We start from the raw sequence: 18,744 nt of genomic DNA, 5'->3' as shown, positions 1-18,744 counted from the left end.
AATATAAATATCGACGATTATGTTTTTCTTTGTTTTGATACATGTATTTTACTGATATGTAAATGACTGATTCAGACATGCAGGCAATAAAAAGGAGCTGACCTCTGGAGTTTCCAAAAGTTCTTGGACATTCGACACATGAAATGACCCAAAATCTCTTTTGTGTTCCATTCCTACAAAATAAACAAAACAAAAACGAGTTGGAACAAAGTCATCAAAAAAGAAATTTTTAATTATTAACTGTAGTGAAAATTTAAAAAAATGAAAAGGTTGCATGAACTACACAATAAAAGGAGATTATGTATGCGATAATTTAGAACATGCCACTACTCCTGCAGCTGTGTAATGACATTATCCAAGGTGATTGGAGAGAAGCAAGATGGTGAATGAAAATTATAATCAAGATGGTAACAAAATGAAGATCAAGAGCGGGGTTAGAGGTCACATTTAGAATATGACTATGGTTATTTTGATAATTTCAAGATTGAGAGGAAAATGGAAATATAAACATTTATTATTTGTTGTTTGAGTTATCTATATATATAAAAGCGAAAATGTATGTATGTATGTTCGCTTTTTCTGTATGTCAACAAAAGGCTTCTTTTAGAGAAGCGGTCGCTCGCTTCATAACTTTTTAAAACTTTTTATATCACATATAAATCGTAATATCTCACAGTTAACAACGAAGCTCGCCTGTCTATTTAATTTGCTCGATTTCGGGAAGATAAATATTCAACATTTGTCGCTCGCCGCATCTGGGTTAGTCTTTTTCCTTGACCTCATTAACTCATTAAAACGGGCACCTGCTAAATCCAAGTAATTGAATAAATTCAAACGTGTTTCCGTTAGCATCTCGTGGTGGGGCAATGGTTAACGTGACACGTTTTTTTTTTTCCACACTTTAATTTACAACTTTGCCTCAACGGTTCGGGTTCGATCCTCATACTTACTTTTTTTTTAACCCCCCCACCCCCGGAGTTTCCACACACACCTCCAAATACCCGGGCAACACCGGGTACCCCTCGCTAGTTTAGGATTGAAGAATGTGAGAAGAAAGAAGAGATGTTACTCGTCTATCTCTACTGTATCTCTATGATAGATGCTCAACCCAGCTCCACCCCCACCTTCCATGTACATTAGCAGCAAAAACTTGCATAGCTACAAACACAACAAAGAACATTCCTCTCTCTCTCTCTCTCTCTCTCTCTCACACTCTCTCTCAAAAAACAAATGGTGTTTCCATGAACAATTTCTTTCTGAAAACATCCCACCAGTGGAAAAAAAATACCATGTGGCTGCTTCTCAATTGACAACATGATCGTCTTCAAGTCTAATGTAAACAAATACTTGGCCAGATTTCCTCGTGGATAAATAAATCTTCTTAAGTAATCTGCTATTAATTCTACTTATTAGTTCCAACCCTAACCCTGACACTCTCTTTAACCATTATCCTTGAGTGGCCCATAGGTCTTGATAAGTAGTTACCTATCAAAAAATAAAATATAAAATAATATTCAGAATTACAGTCAATGGTCAAGATAAAGCAAGGAGGAGGTAACAACAGGGCAAGATTTGTTGCTTTTTCCATGATCTCGTTGTTCCAATTTACTTCAGTCAAAGTTCACAGAAATCAAGGAGTTCCTTCTTAAGTTCAACACTTTATGTCTATATGAAATATATATTCGAATAGTTTATTAAAGTTCTGCTTTACCTCTCATCGAGTTAGTAAAGAAGTAAGAAACATTAATTTTCCTCTAATTAATCGACCAATAACCTGTTATAGTATATCTTTCTTTCTTGTTTCTTTGTTTTAACGGATTCCACCTTTAGAATTCATCTAGTCTGGTGGAATAGCCAGCATAATGTTATTATTACTAGTGTTGGAACGATTAATCGGAATCGGGATTCGGAAAAATTGAAAAATTTGGGGGTATCGGAATCAATATCGAAAAAATTGATGCCTATTTTCTGATGGCGAAACGATTCTTTTAGTTGTCTTTTTTTTATTTGATTTTGTTTAAACCAAAAATCTTCCATTGCTTGTAATAATGATAAAATAATAAATATTTATTGATTTTCAATTACCAGTAAAGCTAAAATCGATAGATCATCCTCCACAAGTGTATTTTGACGTTTAGGAAATATCTGCACATTTAACATGTGTTTTTACGAAAATCGGGAAAAATAACAATCTTATAGTTAAATAATTAGAGATTTATAAAGAATCGGAATTGGAATCAGTAATTGTATCGGAATTGGGAATTAAGCATGGAATCGGTAATTGTATCGGAATTGGGAATTTAGCATGGAATCGGTAATTGTATCGGAATTGGGAATTTAGCATGGAATCGGTAATTGTATCGGAATCAAGAAAAATATTGGAATCGTCCGATCACTAGTTATCACTATAGGCAACATCACTTGACAAAGATGCATCATCCCTATTATAAGCCAGTGTAGGGTAACCATACCAGGAACATTTTAATTGTGCTTCGAATACTATGCTATTTTGAATATTTAGTCAGGGTTTATTTGTAGGGGAAGTATCTTTATGCCAGATTGTCATGGCAAACACCTGTACAAAAAGACTGAGGACAGTGTCTGGTAGTCATTCAAGTTCCGAGTGTCTCCTGGGTTTGACCTTTACTCCTGATCTTAAATGGAACACATACATCAAGTCTGTGGCCAAGCTCGCTGAGAAAATGGTGGGATCCTTCTACCGCTCCAGAAGATATCTCACTAATGATGCAATTCTCTATCTATATAAGAGCCAAGTACGTCCAAAGATGGAGTACTGCTGCCACATTTTGGCGGGAGCTGCTAAAAACAGCCTATCCTGCCTTGACAGAGTATAAAATAGACTTCGTGGCTTGGTGGGGGATGCCCTTTTCTCTACCCTGCAACCTCTTTCCCACAAAAGAGACGTAGCGAGCTTGTCATTGTTCTATCGTTACTTCCATGGCAAGTGCTCGTCTGAGCTCCATTCTCTGGTCCCCCTCGCCAATCTTTTTCAAAAAACACCCGACTTGCTGAAACCACCGTCAATAATTTCCCCACTCCCTATCTGTGCCTAAATCAAAACGTAGGTTCCATGGACAAAGCTTCTTTCTTAGAACTGCATGCCTGTGGAACTCTGTTCTGCTTGCCTGTTTCCCTCCCGACTTCAACCTGGATGTCTTCAAGTCCAACACAAACAAATTCCTGATGAACCACCCTCCTAAGTAATGACACCTTACCAATTCTCCAATACTATTGCTACACTATCCCTTTGATTACTGTACACACAATAACCCTTATCCCCGAGTGGCCATTGGGCCTTGATAAGTGGTGAACTCCATGTAAAAAAAAAAAAAAAAAAGAATCTACGCATTCTACCACAATAAAGTGTAAGATCTTTCTTTATTTTTTTTATTTGCGGACTGTTATCCTCATCTTTATAGTTGTTGTTTCACCACGTTTCGGCCAACTCATCCTTTGGCTTTCTTCAGGTGATTAACCAAAATGAGGTAGGAACGCTGAGTCTTGTCACTATATCCCCAGTAATTACTGCCTTCGGAGCCCGTGGCACAGTAGATACAGACGCTGAGTCTTTATGATTCCAGGTGAACATTGTCTGAAGATAGCAGTTTCAATCCTACCCAAAGCAGGTCACAGGATTAGTCGGCCAAAACGTAGCGAGACGACAATAACTATGCAAGACAGTAATTACTGAGGATACAGTTACAAGATTCAGCTTTCCTATCCCGTCGCGGTTAATTACCTGAAGAAGGCCAGAGGATGAGTTCGCCGTGGTGACACAACAACAATAAAGATGATGATAACAGTCTACAAATAAAAAAAAACATACACAAATTACTCATTGCAATAAAAAATAATATATAAGCTTTTTCTTTTATTAATTTTTATTTATTCGGACTATTATCCTCATCTTTTTCTTAGATGTTTCATGAAGTTTCGGCCAACTATTCCTCTGGCCTTCGTCTGGTGGTAACTGCGACGGGATAGGAAATCTGAATCTCCTGACTGCATCCACTGCAATTACTGCCTTCCGTAGTTGTTGTAGGTCTCACCACATTTTGGCCAATGTTTAATCTGGCCGGCTTTGGGTAGGATTGAAACCGCTATCTTCAGACAATTCTCACTTGGAACAGCAGAGGCTTACTTGGCCAAAACGTGGTGAGATTGACAACAACTATGGAAGGCAGTCATTGCAGTGGATGCAGTCAGGAGATTCAGAGTTCCTATCCCGTCGCGGTTATCACCTGACAAAGGTCAGAAGAATAGTTGGCCGAAACGTCATGAAACAACAACTAAGAAAAAAATAATAAATAAAACCCATTTCAATAATGAATTCCAATTAAATAAGCTTTTTCTTGTTTCAATTCTTTAGTTTTGCGAAAGGAGGCATCTTCAAACAGTTTTCATACTTTGAAATCAGAAAAGAATGGGTCGTAATGAAACAATGGCATGCACAATTGCACTTGGTTTCACTCAATATATTTGCTTTTTTTAAGAATTTATTCCAACTTATACATTTTTTAGGGAAATCGCCCTAGACAAGGCATAAAGCCACTTGATGTAACGAATTAAACAAACAAAAAATAAGTACTTCAAAGTAAGAAAATAGCTAACAATAAGTGTTAGATGGATCGATTCTGATGCAAAAATAAACAACAATACTTTCCCCTTTACCAGAAACATCTTTTATGGAATGTGAGGACTAAAGGACAAAATATGGAAAGCGAGAGTAACGAGACTGCCAAAAGTAAAACCAAAGTCTACATTCTGTTTTCCTTACACTTCCTAAAGATAAGGAGCTTTACCAAGCATTTAGCTTATAGCACATGTACGTCAGCATCTAAAGACAATATGAAGGTATGGGTTAGATCTATGTGTGTTTATTCAAAGTTTGCCAAAACGATCTATATATCTATAAAAGTGAGAGTGTTTGTGTGTGTGAGGACACTTCTCAACCTATGTACTCAATGAAGTTTTTATCTGCAGGCTTGAAATTTGTTATATACAGCATTCAGACATGTGGAAAACTGTTTAATCGGTTTTCATCTGAAAGAAGAACTGCTAAGGGGTAAAAAATTTTTTTTTAAATGGTACGTAGCAGGGGTCATCAGATTTTTTATCCATCTGTTAACTGTTCAACGATTATGCATGCGTGAATCAATCTCATGACAGATTCTGTATGTTAAGAATAAGTAGGTTTGAAAACACTATTTAAAGATCGGCTCAAGCTGACCTAATGGTTATCGTACTCGATAAACTGTCTTTAGCTTTTGGTTTCAATATCAGCTTGAGTATTTTTTTTTGTACTCACAAGAAGTGAACGGTTTAGAAAAAAAAAAAAAAAAAAACAATACTCACATGCGCATGTTTCAGATTCTGTATGAATTAAAATGTAATATTTATGGGTATCTTACGACCGGGCAATGCCGAATAGCCTGCTAGTATTAGTTTTTCTTCTTTTTTTTTTTTTTTGTGTGTGTGTGTGTGTGTGTGTGTGTGTGTGTGTAAACAAAAATTGGCTAAACAAACAATGTCCCAAAACAACTGAAGGCACATAATCATTACTCAAGTAAAAAATCAGTGTAGAACTCACAACGGGTTTACTTACAGTCGACGCATTGGGCTTTCTGGTAGAACCGGGTCTGGAAGCCGAAAATAGGGTCGACTTCGTTCTGGTAAGGGTTAACAGAAAAGACATAAAATCAGTGAGATTTCTAAAATCTCACAAAAACTAGGACAAGGTCACATATTTTCCAAGTCCTCAATATCTGACCCTTTTTTTTTTCTTTTTTAGAGAAACATTAATATTGGAATAAAAATACCTTTGAAGGGAGGCAACTCTCTCGTTCCTACAACAACTTCTTTTCTGGCTCCAATATCTTCAATAGTTTAAAATTTCAACAAATTTTTACTAAAATTTTTCAGATAGGTTATATACTTTATAGTTCACAAATGACTTTTGTTAGAAAAAAAAAAAGTTTCCTTTTCTTGGTCTGGCGTTCTTTTCCTATCACACAAAAAAAGACGTTTTACATCGGGGGTATTTTCTGTAAAAAAAAAAAAAATTAAATAAAAAAAAATGGCAGATTTATCTTTTTTCTTTAAAACAATAAAAATGGCGACTTTATTGTTTTACTGTTTGTATCTGTGTCGTTCAACTTATCTTTCCCAGGGAGGCGAAGGGGTAAATACGAAGACAACGACGAGGTCAACGCAAGTTCATAGATAACTAAAGTAAACACAGTAAAAAGAAAAATAGAATTAAATAGAAAAAAAAAACATAAAACAAATGGAAAGTACGCTCAGATTCAAATAAACACATACCACTTTTTTTTCTCTTTCCCTGGTGTTAAATTATTTCCAAGTGTTCAATCTTTTCTACTCAAACACTGTGTGCACAGATTACGTCACTTATAATACTAGAAACCCATACAAGGGAGGTAACTACTTGAACAGTCACACCATTCTAGTATATATTTTTTTTTCCTACTCGTTATGACAACACTGAAAATATTAAGTTTCTTAGCTAAAAACAATAGAGTATTTTTCATGGTTAGAGTGAAATACATTTCTAGGAATCAACATTTTACGATGGCTTTTTTTTTTTTGTTTTTTTTTTTTTGTTTTTTTACAAAATTGGTTTTGTCATTGGTTTCTCTAATTCTTTTAGGAATTAAGCACTAATAGGTGAGAAAACATCAAAGTTGCCAACATTCAAAAGGGAAAGTGATGCTATGGAACCAACAGGATTTGAACTCGGCACATCCAGATCGTCACTCCACATCGATCACCATTTCACCACTACCACAATTCTTTAAATCAAACAACAACAGATAATCTTAAGACGTGTTGATTCAATCTGAAAATGTTATTCCAAAAGAAAGAATGAGAAAACAAACTCAAAACTCTTCTTAAAATATAAACATGACAGTGTTACATAATGGGTGGCTCTATGTCGGATCGTGATTCCATCAGCTAGTTTATTCTTGACAACTAAGTAAAGATCGAAGTGACACAAAGTTTGGGAAATAAACCAGTTTCTAGGAACATATAATAAAAAGGTGCTGTGAGACCAAATAGATCAAACAAGAGTAAAAACAAAGGCATGATATCAGGGATATCGATGTTAACAAAAATGGGGAGGGTTCAGGTGTATTAATGAAAATAAAGCTTGATGTAAAGAGTTTTTTTTTAAATACTTAAAGGTGAAAAACTAGCGAACGGTAAGTGTTGGATTGATAGATTTCGATCCGGAAAACATCAAATCTCCCCCCCCCCTATTTGTCAGAAATATCGCTCATTGAATGTGAGGACTAAAGAACAAAATAAGGGAAGTGAGAGTTACGATGCTGTTAAAAATAAACCCAATATCTACTTTCTACTCCGAATTTCAATTTCAAACTCAAGCATGGCAGACCAACAATGCATGACAGACCAACAAAGCCTATCAGACCAACAAAGCATGAGTATCAGAATTTTTGTAGGAATTTTTGACACCCCTAACACGAAACTGCGAATACAATATAAAAATCTCGTAATTTCTCTGTTAAAAGTGGGTTATTTATTTTCTTTATGGATTATACTTCCAAAATAAACTATTACAGTTGTTTTAAAAGTAATAGAAATTTTTTTTTTTTTTTTTAAAACAGTAATGAATTTTCCGAACTCAATATTTTTCAATTTTTAAACTTTAAAAATCTATCAAAATTTTTCTATTGATTCTATTTTTACGATATTTTCAGGGTCAATGTGAAATTTTATGTTCTTTCCAATAAACCGAATATAATATTTTAGACAAACGTTTTTTTTTAAATTCACGCCCCCCCCCAAGTGTCACCCATTTTGAAATGTCTATTAAAAAGTAAATAATTAATTTATGTCGCACAAATTGAAGAGAAAGGGTCAATAAATAATATATTCAAATTTAAAACAAAAAAAAAATCGCTTTTTTAGAAATTTACCTGTAAAGTCCGAAGTTTAAAACCTTATTTTATAAGAACACATTGTTTTTTTTTGTCTTTTTTTTTGTCTTTTTTTTTTTTAATGAAACCTTGGTCCTTGCTCCCTTAATTGAAAAAATAATTAGGGCTTGAATTACATTTTTCGAGGAGTTATAAGCTTGAAAAGACAGGGGGTCGAATAATTCACGCCTCTCATTTTGAAATGTCTATTAAAAAGTAAATAATTAATTATATCGGGGAGTTTTATATATCACAAATTGAAGAGAAAAGGTCAATAAATAATATATTCAAATTTAAAACAAAAAAAAAATCGCTTTTTTAGAAATTTATTCTGTAAAGTCCGAAGTTTAAAACCTTTTTTTAAAAAAAAAAACACATTGTTTTTTTTTTGTTTTTTTTTTTTAATAAAACCTTGGTCCTTGCTCCTTTAATTGAAAAAAAAATTAGGGCTTGAATTACATTTTTCGAGGAGTTATAAGCTTGGAAAGATGGGATGGAATTATTCACTATTTTCACGAAATTTCTGACACTCTTAAAGCATGACATATATAGCGTGCTGTAGAGGTGTGATAACTAGGACTGTGACAACAGAATATTCTTTTCATTGTTTTGACTCTTGGGTATATATCTGACACAGTTAGGCACAGTTAATCAATCGAGAACCCATAAACGCATATAAGATATCAATGGATACACACTCGTGAGTCAAAACAATGAAAAGAATATGCTGTTGTCATAGTCCAAATGATGATTAATGTAAAAATGTTTACTAACGAAAATGATGAAATTTAGCGTGGCAGACTGATGACAATTCTATGACAAACTTAAACATGACAGACCGACCGATGAAAAGAGATGGTTAGACGTATCTATATAATAATACATTAAGGCATTTCGTGTTCGTGCGTACGTTATCGCCTTTCTTTCACACCCACATGTAAAAAAAAAAAAGAAAAAAAAAAAACGAGATCTGGTTATTGGCGACTAATCTGATGTCACTAACGTAAACAATTCCGATCTTACCTGTTTTAAAAATTTGTTTTAAAATTAAATTGTTTCATCACGGCACTTAAAGCAATAGAATTTAAAATAAAGTTTTTAAAAGTTTTTTTTTTATTGGTTTCGAGAATATTTGGGTGACGATTATTTTTATAATGAGGAGTAAGAGAACATTTATTGTTTTAAAAAATTAAATTATTATAGTAAAAGAAATAAAAAAAAACATTCGTTTTATTTATTTAAAGAAAATTTGGTGCTCGTTAAGATAGAGTAGACGGATCGATTAAAAAAAAGTGGTTTTAAGCAAAAGCAGCAATACTTATTTGTCATGTCGAAAATAATTATATATCCAAAAATTATGAAAATTCTTCGAGTAGAACAACTGCTACTGTATTTTAAAATGAAATGCGTATAAAATACGTTTGAAAGCAATTACGAAATAAACTAGTATTTACTTGTTTAGAATTGACATTTCGGAGTTAGATTCCTTCGTTAGAATTGTACATATATAATTCGGCTTCCAAACGTATTTCATACGTATTTCATTTTAAAATTCACATTCAACCAACGCTTCTATGACGGAAAACACTACCATGACTGCTATTGTGTTTTTAATAAAATAAAAAAAAATGTCTATCGTTATGGTCTAAAACAAAACGTAAGCTATTAAAGTGTCGAAAAGGGAGATAAGTATGTCCCTTGTATTCGCAATATTCAAGGTAGGAAAATGCAATCCCTCCCCATTTTCAGTAACAATAACTTTTAACTATAAATAATTTTCTACTTGATGAATTTTCGTGATTTTGGGATACATTACTATTTTCGACATGATAATTAAGTAAATATTGCTGTTTTTACTTAAAACAACATATTTAAAAAAAAAAAAATCGATCTATCGATTCTATCTTAACAAGCACCGAAAATTTAGCAGACAATGACAATTGAGTTTAACGAAGAAGAAAGAGTCATTGTTTTTAATAGTATTGATCCTAATAGACATCTATTATTTTAGAAAGATTATTATTGTTATCATCATCATTATTATTATTATTATTTACTCACTAGGAGTAGTAAGTCACACAGGCCATCATCAAAGATTTCTCTTTGAGAACAACTTGTGGTGTTCTCTAGAGTCTGAATGACAAAAAGTCTCCCCAGATTTCCAGTACTCTCCACCTTTTGCGATAACCTTTGTAAAAGAATTTGCACCATCGCAACAGCTGCTTCCCATTGATTTCTTGTTAGCAGCGACCATTGGTCTTCACTGGAATTTGGGTGGCAATAAGCCTCCCCAAGGTCCCAATCCTCTTTGCACTCATCCAGTGTAGGTCGGGTTAGTGCTTTCTCTCCTCGGTCTTTCCATCCTCCTTGACCCTCCTCACTTATTTGGTGTTGTGCCAGTTTATGGTCACACACACACACACACACACACACACAAAAAAAAAAAGGGGAGGAGGCAGAAGTAGAGGCGCAGAGTGTACTTTACAATTATACAATTTCAGTTTTCATGATACTATGGGATGTTGCTTTGTGTTTTACATTTGTATCCGTTTCTGTACGTCCAGTTTGTGTCTGTAGTTCATGTGTGTTAATCTCCGCATTCAAGGGTTTTCCTTAGTATTTCTGCATTAACAGGGAATTATACAGATTGGTGTAGAATTTTCATAGTGTCTCCATATTAGCAACCTGCCGAACCAGAGTATTTTTTAAAAATAAATTGCAGCAAAGTACGTTTGTTAGTTACCAATAACATGATACAACAATAACTAATGAAAATTGGACAATCAGAATCAAAGTTTGTCAATAGGCGGGAGGGAATCACTCTCTAGTTTTTTTTTTTTTTTTTTTTTTTTGTTTTTGGTACATAGCTGTGATCGTAATTCTTCCTGGGATGAAATCTAGAAAGAACCATGGAATTTTTATAGTGTCTCGTTAGTCTATAATAATATGTCTATTCAATATATGTTTAGCGACCACCCTACTGACAAAGCATCTCATTGAGAAGCAAGGATGCATGTAAATATGTTTGAGGCTGAAGAGAGACAGAGAGAGAGAGAGAGAGAGAGAGAGAGAGAGAGAGAGGCTAATGAACACTAAAAGAAAGAATATTAGAAAATTATTTCTTCGACAAAAAAACGCTCGAGGGGAGAAGACATTTTGCTTGTTCTAATTATTAGACAATGGAGGAAAATAGTCATTTGCATCCAAATTGGATTATTGTTGTGATGGATGGGGGTGCAGATTTTGATTGGAAGGAAAGAATCTATATTATATTTTTCTTAGTCTGTCTGTTCCGCATTTTATCACAAACTATTGGGCCGATCTGGCTGAAATTTTGTATGGACCTTTGTTGTGATAAGATGCAGCGAACTAAGTATTATGGTATCCGTTCGATGCACAGTATGGGATTAATAAGAATTAGTAATTAATGCAAAAATGAGCACAAATTCACCATATTCCACTATCAATTTGGCATAAATCACTCTAAGTTAATGGACTATAAGCCTTGACAGTTTTTAATGGGCTGAAAAAAATTCAGTAAAAGATATTAACACACATACATATAAATAAACATGCATATATATATATATATATATATATATATATATATATAGAGAGAGAGAGAGAGAGAGAGAGAGAGAGAGCGAGAGACAGACAGGCAGGCAGACAGACAGACAGACAGAGAGATTTATGGCAAGTAAGCTACATATAGAAACGTTTGTGTTTCTCCCCAAGAAGGAGTTTGTCAGGTCATCTGCAAGGATTAATACTTTAGGATCCTTTCCATAATCAAAAAGTGTTCGCATTAACTTCCCACAAATTAAAGATATTCATTTTATAGTCTATGGAAATACTCACGCCCCTTCTCTCTCTATTCATTCTTTACAGATTTTTACTTAGCTTCTACCGCCATATTTTTAAGTAGGTCCTAATTAAATCTATTTACTTATTTACTTATAACAGCTCATTAGTAATAGTATTGTATGGATTAAACCTCTATACCACTATTTTTAGCCAGTCTGAGAAATTGTCTTCCGATAAATGGGCTGTCGCATAACTTCCTTCCAGTCAGGTAAATGAACAGTGTAGGATCAGGTGGTCTATATCCTGGAGGGTTTCCTAGCACTTTGGGCAGATTGGGGAATCTGTTTGTCTCCACCTGTGTTTTTTTACTGCAATCTTGCAGTGTCTTGTTCTGATCCGGTTTGTGAATACCCATGATTCCTACTATTTGTTGCCATAGGACTCCAGTAAACAAACGCATTGACATTTTTAAAAAGATTTCACTTAGCACTAAGATGGATTTTTTTTTTTTTGTAGGTGGCTTAAATTTTTCCTTAATTTTATTTTATGTTTACAGTTTGTGACTATTTAATGTTTTTAATTTAGTAGATTTTTACATCTTTAAATAACAACGTTTCTCAGATTTAATCTACAATAATTATACTAGATTAAAACAAATGTGTACTTTACTTGCAAGAAGTATATTTTCATTATATATACGAGTGCAGTTCCAAAAATAAAGGCTTCTTTTCTAACTCAAAAAGTTAAGAGTTAAGACAGGAGTGGTACCATTAAAATGAGCGACCTTTTGTGCTACAGAATTTATTTCTGTACATAGTGACCATAATTCTCAATGCACTTTTACCAGGAATTCACATTTCTGCATCTGATTCGCGTCCATGACAAGCATTGTTTTCTTAGAATCTCACACAGTCAATATCTGCAATATAAGGAGAAAACATTTAGGTCATGAATGCTTAACTTCAGTCATCATAACAATGCAATTTGCAATTCCCTCTGATCTATTCAGTCAGAATAAAAAATAGGAGTCATTACTTTTGGAATACCCCTCGTGTATATGTATAAATGGTGGCATAAGATGGATTCCCTATGTTCGCTTTGAATTCAATTTGGGGGATCCTATAAACACTAGAACAAGTAAGTGTTTTTCATTCTTATATTTTTGCAAACTTGAAATATTTCCATTATCAACATTTCTTTTACCAAATCATTCTTCATTCCAAGAAAAAAAACTTTCCAGTTTTTTTTCTGGAGAATATACATTTGTCTCTGATGAGTTGTTTAGTGGGTTTCCGTTATTCAGTGAAATATGGGTAAGGTGTACTTCATAAAAAATACAAATAAAATATTATAAGCATAAACATCTTCCGGCTTTGGAATGATAACGATGTATATCCCAAATGGGTTGAGAGAATATGAATATGTTCTTTATATTGGGACTTATCAGGATATATCCCTGTACTACCAGCTAGGTTTTAGCCTTTGTCCCATCGACGAAATGTTGTATCCTTCTGCCTGTTTTACAAGTATTTTAATGGTGAGTGCTCCGACGAACTACAAGCCCTTATGCCATGTCAACGGAAATACGCCCGACAAACCCGACAAGCAGCAAAATCCCACCCCTACACAGTAGAAATCCCCAGATGCAAAAGCCTTTTACTTTAATAGTTTCTTCCCTAGGACTGCTAGACTTTGGAATTCCCTTTTGGGTTCCTGTTTCCCTGACTGTATGGATATGCAGAAGTCTAAGTTTAATGTAAACAGACCTCTTGCTGCTCAACTCCCTACTTATACCCCAACAAATTATGTCTTAGATAGTAGCCCTCTACATCAAAGTGGCACTTTGCCTTGTTTGGGGTGAAAATGCAATAATATATATATATATATATATATATATATATATATATGTTGGCGAGATGGATCAGCAGATAAAGTGTTCAGGCTCATTACCGTGGGGTTCTGATTTCAAATTTCGCTAGATTCAGCCACTATGATGAGTCATAGACGATGAAACACGTGTTAGTGGATAATTATATATATATATATATATATATATATATATATATATATATATATATATATATATATATATGAAGCTCAACATCTGAAAGTGGATCCAAACCAAATGGAATTTAAGACAAAATAAAATATATGAATTTATTTCAATAAGGAAAAACATTATATAGAGAAAAGGAGCTATAAATGCTCTTTATACCTAGGCATTTTGAAGCCTAATGCTTCTCATCAGAAGATGAGAAAGGAGCTAGGTTACATATATAGGGAAATGCGTCATCTAGCGCAGGGCACATAAGGATAAAAGTGTAAAATAAAAGAGAAGGAAGAATGTTTTTGATCTGAAGCCAGATCTACAGCATCCCTCCAGTTTCTTCTCGTCGCAATCACATTTCTCTTGATTGCCTATTTCCATTGGACCCCTAAAGATGGAGAGGAAAACTGAAAATTAACTGAAGACATACAATCGAATAAGATGTGATTGCAACAAGAAAGAACTGAAGAGATGCTGTGGATTTGGCTTCAGATAAAAAATATCTTCCTTTCTGTACACTTTTACACTTCCAGCCTAATGTAACCTAAGCTAGATGATGCATTTCCTTATATATGTAACCTAGCTCCCTTGTCCTCTTCTGACAATAAAACATTAGGCTTCAAAGTGCTTAGGTATAAACTTGCTTGGCAATTCTTTCTAAGGTCGATCTTAGGATATGTCCAAGCCAGTATAGATATCGTTAGCAGATTATTAACGATACTACCTGCTGGTTAGTATGATCTCTGACTTTGTGGTTGGTAATTTGACCACTCCACTTGATCCCTGTGATCTGCAGTGATCAGTGCAATAGATGAAACATTATTATGATGCCAGCAGCCAAGATGAGGGCAACAGCCCAAAATATTTAAATAATTCTGCATTTTATTTTTTGTATATCTATACTATTAATAAAATTCTAAATATTTATTTATTTATTTATGTGTATGTATGTGTGTGTATATACCAATAAAACTTTCGGATGGATGCACCGAATTGAAAAATTCTTTTTTTCCCTGAAAGGTGTGAGTCCCTAGATTGTCCTTATCTATGTATGTTTTGTAACGAACAATGCCTAGTCACACAGAAAGCCCGAAATAAGGGTTTTTGGGCTGTTTCGTGCAATTGTCGAAAAAGTTACCTGCCCATGTCAACGGAATTCAGCACTGTCTGTATACAGTCATGGTAACATCTTTCGGCATGCACACAGGACTTGTGGCGCAATGGATGACGCGTCTGACTATGGATCAGAAAATTCCAGGTTCAAATCCTGGCAAATTCATAATCGTTTTATCCAACGTTTACTCAATTATTTTTACCCTTAGTTAGGTTTTTTTGTTTTTCAGTGATTTTGTTTTGTGCATATGAGAATTTCCCATACTCCGAGTTCACAAGATAAGCGCTGATGGTAAGACGATGTTAAGTGTACTTGATGTTGAATGTACTCGATTTTGTGTTTGAGTTGGTGTTATGTGTGCCGAGGCGGCGCAGCCACTAGTATCTATTTTATTGTATTTTTTAAAATCTAATATCTAATAATTGCCAATTAAAATGAATGTTTCCCTGTTGCGTTTTATGATGAATCATTGGATTTTTCTGCATCATTTTCATGCATAATTATTCTATTTTCTTGGGGAGATTTTATGCAACCTCTGAAAACGATTATGAAAATCATTTTCAACTTTGTGATGATTTAACTTTTCTATTTCTAATGTTGTTCCCCCTCTAAAAAAATAACTTGTAACAAACAATTACGTTGAAAATTCAAAAGGAAGGTAATTGCATATATTTTCTGAAACTTATATCAAAAGAAAAAATGTTGTAGTACAAACCGGAAGTAAACAAGAAATATTCCATGCAAAAACGAATTTAAATCATTCAAGCGTCCATTTTATTTTTATTTTTTTTTAAATATGACGTGTGTTGATGAGATAGTTTCTAACTAATCACGATGATCTTTTCATGATATAAACTTGCAAGATTTGAACGTTGGCGACCTTAGTTTTGCACTTCTATGTGAAAGTCTGTTTATCTTCTGATAGTTGAAATGACCAAACCAATGTAGTCTCCTGTTTTCCACACATCTCCCCATACTAACCAGATTTAATCTTTCTCTGTACTATCTTTTAATGCTTAGTTTATTATATTATTTCATACTAATGTAATATTTGTCATGATACCATCCTCCCAGGCATTTCCTCCTCCTTTCTTTTGGGGTGGTGGTAGTGAAGTATCTATTCTGTTTTAATTAGACTATCCTTCCAGGCATCACTTGTACTCTTATTTTTTATGAGAAGAGGGATTAGTATATCTCCATCCATTATGATATCATGATACCATGCTTCCAGGCATTACCTCCTCATTAGGGCGGAAATGTAATATTTGTTTGTTTGTTATACAAGCTAATATATGCAACTGAAAGGGATATATTATTATTATTATTATTATTATTATTATTATTATTATTATTATTAAATACATATGTGCCTGTTTTACAAGTATTTTAATGGAATGTGCTCTGATGAATTCATCCCCCTCGACGTTTATACTCCCGATTAACCAGACAAGCAGCAAAATCCCACCTCTTCATTGCTGACATCTCTAGATGCCGAGAATGCCTACTCTAATAATTTCTTCCTGCAGACTGCTAAGCTTTGGAATTCCCTCCTTGTTTCTTGCTTCCCTAACTGTATTAAGAAGTTTAAATGTAAGCAAATAATCATCTTGCTGCTCAACTCCCCACATAGTCCTCTGGAGACATGATCTCGATTAGTAGGCCTTTACATCCAAGTGGCAACATGCTTTGTTTTGGGGTAAAAAAAAGAGTCAATAAAAAATTTTAAAAATAGGAAAAATAAGGATAAAAAGAACCACTAAATTTTTCATGAAGCAATATTTTTTGGACGGGGGTTAGTGTACTGTTTTTTCTCTGGTCATGATATAATTCTCCCAAGGTTTATTTCCTAATTTGCGAGAATATAGTGATATACTAACAAAAATATGTGCTATCCAGTTATATATTTCAACTAGTATAATTAATGAGCTGTTGGTATATACAAAGATGATGGCCTTATAATATTTCATAATACACTTAACAGAAATTTAGATACACAAGAAAAGAAATAATTTCTTTAAAGAAAAATTAGCTTTCACATATAAAACAATAAATGTAGAATTTTGAATGCAATCGTTTTTCTATCTCAGATTTCTTCAGGTCAAAATAATTTTAAGATAAGAAAACCACAAATGCATTTATGTAACTACCGTATATTTCGACGTATAAGACGATCCTTCAAGTATAAATCATCTTTAAAAAATCAATATTACATAAGATACCGGGTGCTGCAATCTCTAGCCTAGGCTAAACAAACATAGTTTCATGATTTAGCCAACCATCCAGCATGGCCCTAGCTGAGATTGAACTCACTACATGAGTTTGTAGTTTAATTCAAATTTTGTCAGTAGCTGAATACTTGACTATCAAGGGTATTTTTATCGTGACGCCATCACTAGATGGGGTGCTTACCATGGCTTAAGAAAGTCCCATCTACCCTCAAGAGAAAGATAGATTGCGCCAGTTTCTCAACCTGGTATTTTACCTCGTGGTACATACAGCACATCGCCTTACCAAATGGTCACCCATCTGGTACTGACCAGGTTCAACTTTGCTTAACTTCGGTGATCTGGCGAGAACTAGTGTGTCAACATGATTATGCTGTGTATATATATACGGCACAATCACATTGACACACCAGTTCTCAAGTTAAGCAATGTCGAGCCTGGCCAGTACCAGATGGGTGACCATTTGGGAAAGCAAGGCACTGTATGTACTGCAAGGTAAAATACCAGGTGATTTAGCAGTCGTCTTATACAACTGATATATAATAAATTTATGACCTCCCCGACAACATTGCCTCTGAGATGGGTATATATGCTGATGACACTACACTCTATGGCAGACACGACAGGAAGACGAATGAACACATTTCTAAAGAAATGGCAGAAACACTAGAGGAAGACCTCCAATCTGTAGTGGAATGGGGACAAAAGTGGTTGGTCGCGTTCAATGCTGCCAAGACTAAACTAGTTTCATTCAATAATTACAAGAAACCCTCTCTACCACCAATAGCAATGGCCAACGACCCTTTATCTGAGAGTCCATCTTTCAAACTCCTTGGCCTAACGTTCACAGGAAACATGAGTTGGAACAATTACATTGAAGGCATTGCCAGGGCCGCTGCAAGAAAGGTAGGCTCTCTCTACCGTGCTAGAAAACTACTAACACCCGAAAGTATCCTGTACCTCTATAAGGCCACCATTCGCCCATGTATGGAGTATTGCTGCCACATCTGGGCTGGTGCATCTGCTACTAGTCTCTCGCTCCTTGACAAGGTTCAAAAGAGAGTCGCAAATCTGATAGGCCCTGAACTGGCATCTAAGCTTCAGCCTCTGTCCCATCGACGAAATGTTGCATCCCTCTGCCTGTTCTACAAGTATTTTAGTGGTGAATGCTCTGATGAACTGCAATCACTTGTGCCCCCACGACGCGAGCACCCTCGACAAACCCGACAGGCTACTAGATCCCACCCCCACACTGTAGAGGTCCCTAGATGTAAAAGATCTTTTTACTCCAATAGTTTCTTCCCCAGAACCGCAAGACTCTGGAATTCCATTCCAGGTCCCTGCTTCCCCAACAGTACTGACGTGCAGAAGTTCAAGTGTAACGTGAACCGACACCTTGCTGCCCAAATCCCTACATAGTACCCCAGTAGTTGTTGCCCCTGATAGTAGCCCCCTACACCAAAGTGGCAATTTGCCTTGTTTGGGGTGAAAATGTAATAAAAAAAATAAAAAAAAAAAAATTAAAATTTGCTCCAATTTTGTACCTCATCTTATATGACGGTCGCCTTATGCACT

The 18,744-nt window shown here is 34.7% G+C and overlaps 1 protein-coding gene across 6 annotated transcripts in view; it reads right to left on the bottom strand.

The window, feature by feature from the left end:
* LOC145241348 (uncharacterized) overlaps positions 1–18,744 on the bottom strand; it is a 256,339-nt gene that overhangs the window by 99,571 nt on the left and 138,024 nt on the right. For 3 of the 6 annotated variants that reach the window (XM_080104215.1, XM_080104214.1, XM_080104212.1), the window contains exon 2: positions 103–173. In XM_080104215.1, the coding sequence (XP_079960341.1) occupies positions 103–171 (69 nt within the window). In that variant the 5' untranslated portion in view covers positions 172–173. Of the gene's footprint in view, positions 1–102; positions 174–3,760; positions 3,826–5,840; positions 5,864–6,342; positions 6,433–18,744 lie in introns of those variants that run through there. The other 3 variants (XM_080104211.1, XM_080104213.1, XM_080104216.1) reach the window with 3 other exon arrangements.

Source organism: Euprymna scolopes, chromosome 20 (assembly GCF_053919585.1).
Source record: "Euprymna scolopes isolate OS-2025 chromosome 20, ASM5391958v1, whole genome shotgun sequence".
NCBI lineage: Eukaryota > Metazoa > Mollusca > Cephalopoda > Sepiida > Sepiolidae > Euprymna > Euprymna scolopes.
The sequence above is the reverse complement of the archived record's forward strand: the minus strand, read 5'-3'. Positions and strand labels throughout refer to the sequence as shown.